This window comes from Thunnus maccoyii, chromosome 20, assembly GCF_910596095.1.
Source record: "Thunnus maccoyii chromosome 20, fThuMac1.1, whole genome shotgun sequence".
Lineage (NCBI taxonomy): Eukaryota > Metazoa > Chordata > Actinopteri > Scombriformes > Scombridae > Thunnus > Thunnus maccoyii.
In genome coordinates this window covers 5,085,487-5,093,793 of record NC_056552.1, presented here as the reverse complement: position 1 = coordinate 5,093,793, position 8,307 = coordinate 5,085,487, and the positions used below count along the sequence as shown (strand labels likewise).

Below are 8,307 nucleotides of genomic sequence, written 5' to 3'. Positions count from 1 at the left end.
AAACATCAGAGATTTTAAGTTAAAAGAAAGTTGTTTAGGGTGTTTTTACTGGTCTCAAATGAAAATATGGGTCAAATTTGACCTGATCAGTATGTAAGGATTAAAAAAAAACCAACCCAAATGTGCAGGCGGTGTTCACAAGAAGTTCCTAAAATTGTGAATGTTTACTACATCTAATTGTATGACTCAACATTTTTTGATACATTAAAAGTTCCAAAAAATGCTCCTATCAGCAGGTTATCTAGTGACAACAGTAGAGATAAGAGAAACAATGCTCTTTCTCTGCAGGGAGAATCATTCCCGGGAAGTTGCACAGAGCTCGCACTAAACAAACATACTGTCACTGATATCTGTGTGAAAGGAAATGCAGACCATCATTGTTTTAACGGCCGTAATCTCCTCCACAGTCTAACAGCACATAGTTTTTTTTTAACAGTTTGTAAAACACAATTCTCCACATGAGAGGCCAAAGAAGAGTTTTTGAGTCTTATAACAGAGTAAAAAAATAAAATGAAATGTAAAAAATAAATAAAGTAAAAAAGGTGGATGTCTATAACCCTTGTCAATGAACAAATTGGTGTATCTATAGAGAGTCTGTTTGTATCCTGTTTCTATAATCAAGTATAATCAAATGTGACTAAAGACAAAGTGGGAAACTAGAAGTGAAGATGGTGGACACTTGGACACTTTTTACTGCTGGTACTAACTTAGTCTATTAGTAATTAGTAGTAATAATCAGTCCTGGAAAATTAATTGTGCACTTGTGACAAATAGAAGAGTATTTGCATTGAGATGGATGCAGATGTCCCCACGGAAGGTTTGGTATAGAGTATAATACTGAGCATGTAAATCCCTCATCGTTGTGGTTAGGAGAATAGATGTTTACACCTCCCAGTAACTATGACATATCAGCCAGATGGATCTATAAAAGGTGTATTTTTGTTTTAGCTCGTAAACAGCTGCTCCTTGCGGTTTCAGATTCAAACTGATTTGGAGTGAAATACATGCCCTACCCAACTCTCGTTCAAGCGACTATGATCTTTTAAGGTGTGTCTCCTATAGGAACACGCTATCCACCCCAAACGTTCAACGTGTGTTAATATATTGTTTCGTTTTACTGCTACGTTTAAGCCCTTACAGTTCCACGAGACAAACTTTACCACCTTCTCTTTTTCCATCTTCGGTGACACTTTGCAATCAGGTGTTTAATCTATCATCTTGTTCTAAAGAGATTATTTTATAGGTATAGCACAAAGGGGATTGACATCCACAAAAACAGTAAAAGCATAAAGGTAAAAAAGACAATAATGAACTTTTCTAGAACTAAATATGCATCTTGGCCCCTTTGTACATAAACTGACCCTTCACAACACAGTTTTAACTTAAACTACTGAATTAAATCACAAATATTACCTTTAAATCACAGATAAACAAACAGTTTGTCCTCAGTGTGTTAAAAGTGTGCACAGCTAATACATTCTGTGTGACTCATCTGGTAATTATTGATTTATGCTGCTGCAGTTAATCTACCGATAAAGAAAGCACAGTCATCATAAGATAAGATATGACTTTATTGATCTGCAGGGGAGACATTCAGCACAAACACAGAGACCTACGTACAGATAAATTGAGAAAAAGTAACAAATAAATAAGTAAAAACATCAAATAACATGATAACACAAAATAAGAATAGAAATCTGGTGCAAATATGACTAAAAGGAGGTATTTTTTTGAGAGGAAGTTTCTGTTGAGGGTCAGTAACGTCTGTTATAATTGCAACCAAGTTTCACTGTGGCACACAGGATGGAAAAATCCGTTTTGGTTGATCTGAAACTGGAGGGCTCATCGGGTGCGCGGCGTTGGGTGGTGTAGGTGTGAAGTAGGAAATTTTGATTTTGCGTTCGGTTAACCTGGATCAAGTTATTCACCTCTTATTTACCTCGAGTGCATACAGAGGTTGAGCAGAGCTGCCGTTGGTTCGACTCAACGATCCCTCCTCTTCTTATCTTCAGCGTCTTTTACGACCCGGCAGGAAGCATCACACAGGGTCTTTGTGACAGAAGATCAGTCTGTGCTTCTTTACATGTGAGGACCCCAAACCTAACACCAACCTTAACCATCTTCATCAACAAATCTCACGTGCAGAGTATTGTGTGTGTAGATATCAATAAAAAGACCTCATTCACAGATGTAAAGAAAGAACTTTGAGACTGTGTCGGTAATATCAGCCTTTTAAACATGCTGTAATGTGAAATCAACACCACGCGGCATATTCCAGACTTTATTAACTAAAATCAGCAATTCACAATAATCATACAGTATCAATAAGTATTTTAATGAGGTGATTCAACCAGTCAGTCTACAGTACATTTACAGTATATTCTATTCAGCAGGGACAATGACGTATTTCACCCTGTTTAGTCTCTTTTTCTCCAGTGTACTGTGATTTGAAAAGCTGTGTCTGTGATGTTCCAGTGAAAGGAAATAATGCTACAGCGTACAAAGACATGTTAGACAATAGAGTGCTTTTAACTTTATGGCAACAGTTTGTGTTTTTGTCTTTCTTGTTTCTAAATGTTAATGCCCCCTTTGCACAAAATCAGCTCCGTAAAGAACAAAGACCTGAATTTAACCACTGTTACATATAGCTGCAGATTAATGCCCATAGTTTTGAAATAAAATGTTGGACAATCACATACAGAGCCGAAGTCATGACGTCAAATCCTGTTTAGTCTCTGTTCCACAAGCTTCTGTAACTCAGTGTTCAATGAAATCTCTCAGTCAGCATTTCTGTCATCAGTTTACTTTGCATGTTCTAGAGGTTGAAACCTTTGTAATACTAATAAAATAAAACAATGCTTACAATTTTTTTTAGCATTCAAAATACGCCGACTCTCCCTTTGAGTCACCTTTGAGTTGAATTCAGCAGCTACGGTGTCGCCTGGCGCTTCTGCTCCATAGCAACATCAATCAGAAACACAGTTCAAATAATTGAAACTGGTGGTCACAATATAAAGATATAGGATCGTTACATTAGCCTGGAGAGTCCTGTGTTTCTATGTTTAGTCATATTCTGGATATAGTTTAAAGAGAAAATTGAAATGAGAACACAGAATGAGGAAAAACACTGACAGTACAGAGCCAAAACTACATAAATTTGTTATAATTTCTGAGTGTACTGTATTGAAACACATTCCTAATTGAGATTTAGTGAATTACATTTACAGTAGATTGGTAGTTTATGTCCTTATTTATACAACTATTTATGTAGCGGTTTCTGGTGGATATTCTCAGATACGATATGTACTGTGAGTTTAGGTTTATTATGAGGTTTGCTGTAGCGGCTCCGGCTCAGTCTTGAAACTTACTTTTCCACACCACCAGATAAACCAGGACGGGGATGAGGCTGACAGGGATGAGAGTGAGGACGACCACCAGCCCGTGAGGTGCATCCTCGAGAAACAGCTCCTCTTTAGAACAGTTGCTGAAGTAGTACGAGTGGATTTGTATGAAGAAGTCTTGAATGTCGTAGCTCGGGTAGTAGCAGTGGAAAACCATAGACAGCCACTCCACGCATAATGTCATATCGTTGTACGGTCTGCAAAAAGATGGATAGATAATTGTGTCGTGAAGAACACACTGAGGGAATTTAACAGTTTATAGAGATTAAACAGTTAGTTGATTAAAAGTTGATTGATTTGATAACCAAGTAATCATTTTATTTACTGCTGGATTAACCTCCTATGGGGCAAAGGTTTGTCGTTGGGCCCATATTGACGCCTTTTTTAAAGAAAAGATGGCAAAAATTCACTGTTAGCAGCTTCTCAATGTGAATATTTTCAAGTTTCCCCAGTTTTCCATGATAGTAAACTCAACATGTTTGGGTTTTTGACTGTTGGACAATACAAGTCATCTGAATATATTAACTTGGACTTCAGGGAATAATGATCTGCATATTTCACTATTTTCTGACATTTTATACACTGAACAATCAATTGATTCTAAAAGAAAATAATTGATAATTTAAATAATTGTTGTTTGCAACCTTACAGTAAGTATTCCTGTGATGGATTATTTGTACCTTGACCTAAGTTTTGCTCAATTTGATAAAACGTGACTTTACAACAAATGACCTCAATGTAAACTAAAACAATGAATGTCTTCAAACTAGATTCTGAAACAGAGTCCGTCTTCAAGACCAGGACCAGAGGATAGAGGATGGAAAACCTGTCAGAGTTGAATTTGTAACAAAACTTGCTGCTTATTCCAGCCCGTAAAATGTGAGGATTTGCTGTTTTTCTCGGTTTTATATCACTGTACAATGAATACACCTGGGAGTATATTTTTACTCCCTTTTGACCAACTGATTAATCGATTAATTATGAAAATAACTGTCATTTAATCATTAAAATACATAGTTGACATGTTTCATAAATTTTAATTTACAGTATTCTGGGTTTCATCTGATATTTTCCCATATTTTGACATTAATATGGTTAAGCAAGGTAAGGTAACATCATTCACGTGATACTTTATGTGAAACCGGGTATGATTTCGTTGGAGGGGATTTTGTTTTTGTGAAACTGGATACCTCACTTTTGAAACAAAGCTCTTCAGTTGGACCATGAAGCAGCCCGAAAAGTGAGATGCACTCTAACTAAAACTGAGAGTGTTTGTGGTTAAACTACTTCCTGTTTGAACATTAACAGAGCAGAGATGATTGAAGCTATGGAAGGGTGGGTCGAAGGAAGCTGCCATCGGTCACATTTAAACCTGAAGTTTCTCGGCACAGATTTTAGAGTGCAGCCATCCGTAGAGCTCAGGCTTGATGATGGATATTTCCCAGTGCTGCTTACAATTATTATTGAGTTTAACACATTCGACATTTCACATAAAATACTTTTGACATGGCTATTTAGAGGTTTACTGCTGCTTAAAGGACAAAGCTGGTATTATACTGTATTAACACATCCCAATACCAACAATGTGTTAGACCATATCTCAATACTTCCTGACTTCTCTAACCTGTCTGTGGTACTCAGACCAGAGAAAATTTTTAAAAAAACAGTCACAAACACACATTTTTTCCAAAAAAAAAAGCAACAGCTGGGCACTTGAGCACATGAGTAAATGGTTCATTTGGTGCTTTAGTGATCTCTTGTGGTCATGCAAATAATGACTGTTATGTCTATACTGCAAAGATGGAAGATGAAAGGTATAAAAGATTTTAAAAAGGAGAATTTATGGCAGAGCTGTTGTATCAGATTGCATTAGATTACACAGGTGTTCCTAATAAAGTGCTCAGTGAGTGTAAATAACCAACTGTAGTTAGTTAATTGTTAAGTATAATTATGCAGGATACTGACAGGAGGTAAAACAAATTCATTTTTCTTTGAGATGAGAATATGTGAGAAGTAATTACTCATTTCTCAATACTACTACTACTACTGGTATTACTACTACTAATTTTAGCATAAACTTAATTTATGTGGCCCTTTCATTATCAATTAATCTGCTGATTATTTTCTAGATCTTTTCTCAACTGATCGTTTTGTCTGTAAAATTACTGAAAAATTACTGTTACATGTTCCCACAAAGGTCAAAGGTTACATCTTTAAATGTCATGTTTTATCTGACCAACCGTCCAAAACCGAAAAATAATCAGTTTACTATCATGTATGACAAAGAAAAGCATTACATCGTCGCATTTTAGAAGCTGAAACTAGCACTTTTTTTTTTTTTTTTGGCATTTTTGCTTAAAAAATACCTGATGATATTCTCCAGGACACACCAGTCTTCTGTGCTGATTGTCAGCATTTCCTGGTGAAAAATTTCCCCACAATTTAGGTGAATGTATTTTATCAGTTCTCCCTCATGGCACTCCCTCATGGGAAACATCTTTTCCTTGTCCTGGAAACTCTCTGCAACGTAACAACAAAACACTTCTGACGAACATCGGCTAGGGACACAACACCAGTAACACATACACCAAGGCAGACAAATGTTGAGATATATTATTACATTATATTATTAAGTTATATTATCATTATGCAGTGTCTTTGTTTGAATTTCCTCCAGTTTCATTAAACTGCCTACCTATAAAGTAGCTCAGTAGGGCATGTTTCTTTATCTTGGTTCCTGCCCAAACGTGAAACTAAATTGCTGCTCACTCGCCACAGAGTTTGGTAGTGTTTCAGCTTGTTAGTAAGCATTTATTCAAGTGCAGGAAATGTAACGGCACTGATAAGAACGGGAGTTTCCTTTCCTCATGCAGAATAAGTAGAAAAACTCACCATCATCCTCTGTGATAACAGTTTGATTTTGCAGTTCATCCTCAATTGTCCTCAGCTTGTGTTTGTCCCAGCTGGATGTCCCATTTTCTGATTTAATCACACCTGCAGACGAATGTTTTATTTATCCACACACATACTGGTATTGAGACTGCTGCCATGTCAGAATCATACATTGATACCAATAGGAGTGTAAGAACCACATATTTTGATAATCTATCATGACTGATTTGACTAAAGTCATTCCCTCTTCGTCTTCTGTGATAATAAATTGAATATTTTGGACTGTTGGTCAAACAAAACAGGCAATTTGAAGACGTCAACTTGGGTTCAGGGAAACTATGGTGGACATTTTCTACTATTCAACATTTTACTGACCAAAGATTCATCATTTAATAGAGAAAAAAATCTGCAGATTAATCAGTATTGAAAACAATTGTTGGTTTTAGCTCAGCTCGTATGCAAAAAGTGAAAAAACAAGAGGTCTTACTGTGATTCTTGGTGGATACACTGAATGTTTGGTTCACATCAACTTTGCTGAACTCTTCCTCTGTCCTGTTGGCTATTTGTGATTCAACAATACCTGCAAACACAGATTCAATACTATATATTATATTAAACATCACATGAACAGTTCCTGCACGTTTTAAAATACTGTCACACCAGCCTGTAAGACAAACATGTCTCCAGCCTTTTCCTCCATCAATCCCACACACGGGGAAAACAATAGACACTGGTGGAAACATGCAGTAAAGCCAAAAAAAACAGGAAATACCAATAGAGTAAAACATCATTCACTAACCTAAAACCCACAGAAAACACGAAATGAAATGTGTGTGTGAAGATGGATACATACCGATGATTAGAGCAGAGAAGAGCAGGTACAGGATCATGGTGGAGAGCGGAGAGGGGAGCAGCGGTAACCTGCGAGGCTGGTCGGTGACCTGAGGTGTCATTCTTAAGCTCAACATCTGAGAGCTGAGGGGGTTAAGAAAGAAGCCCAGCCCTCTTTATCTTAGCACAGCTGACCGGTGTGTGCGGGTATGTCCATGAGTATGTGAGTGTGTCACGCTGAAGCATGCTCGATAAATCCAGAGTGAGAGAGGGGCAGCGGATGAAGGAGGGATAATTATCTTATCAGGAGTTAATGTGTGAAGATTGAGATAAACAGGGAGGAATAAAAGTACTTGAGAAAAACATTTTATCTGTTTCACTTTTAATGTTTTACTTTACACCAATTAGCCTTATTTTATCTTAGAAAAGACTTTTAGGTCTGACAGCTGCTGAAAAGTTGCTGGTACTGAGGTGGAACCTGCCCCATAAACCTGCTCTATATTACTGAGCAGATTTTACTATTATTAGACGATATTTGTCTGAAACTTAAACCATTATAGAGAAACTGAAACTAGAGTATGTTGTGGTATTTTTGCTTAAACTGGGACATTTAGTACATTATCAAGGTAGTTGCTGATGCTAACAAAACTCTTATCAAACCATCTATTCTCATTCTTTTTATTAGCAAAAGCAATGGAAAACATAAATATAGAAGGTTCCTGTTATTATTTAACTGTCTCTGCTTAAAATGCTTGTAATCACAAGCAACAGATAAGATCAGCTGGAGCTAATTAACGTTAATTCTGTAACTGCTAAAACTTTGTCTGTTTTCTGCAGCTGGTGTCTGTATACAGACAAAGATTGTTTGTGAGTGAAGAAACAAAACTCTGTATGACTGTACTGGACGACTGTGTTGTTTTTTAAAGGCCCCTTTACTCTGTGCCATATTTGGGCTATCTGAGGCAAAAGCTGACAGTTGTGAGACAAACGTGGTGAAATCTTTGGTCATCGATCCAAAAAAGGTGCCTCTAGATCTCACTGTGCAGATTTGAGAGCTTTGGTGACCAAAACAGCCTGAGGCAAAATTCTGACCATGTCAGAAATTTAAGAGAATATGACATGAAATTATGCAGAATACACCGGCTGGCGTGACATTTCTTAAATTAGTATTACAGGGAAAACA

General features: G+C 36.9%; 1 protein-coding gene across 1 annotated transcript; it reads right to left on the bottom strand.

Moving 5' to 3' along the window:
- Window positions 1-2,278: 2,278 nt before the first annotated feature.
- On the bottom strand, window positions 2,279-7,326 carry LOC121887272 (receptor activity-modifying protein 3-like). The gene is made up of 5 exons (XM_042397973.1): window positions 7,147-7,326; window positions 6,781-6,873; window positions 6,294-6,395; window positions 5,768-5,921; window positions 2,279-3,598 (listed from the first exon to the last, which is right to left on the bottom strand). The coding sequence occupies exons 1-5, from the start codon at window positions 7,259-7,261 to the stop codon at window positions 3,352-3,354; spliced, it is 711 nt and encodes a 236-aa protein (XP_042253907.1). The 5' UTR covers window positions 7,262-7,326; the 3' UTR covers window positions 2,279-3,351.
- Between the last annotated feature and the right edge of the window lie 981 nt (window positions 7,327-8,307).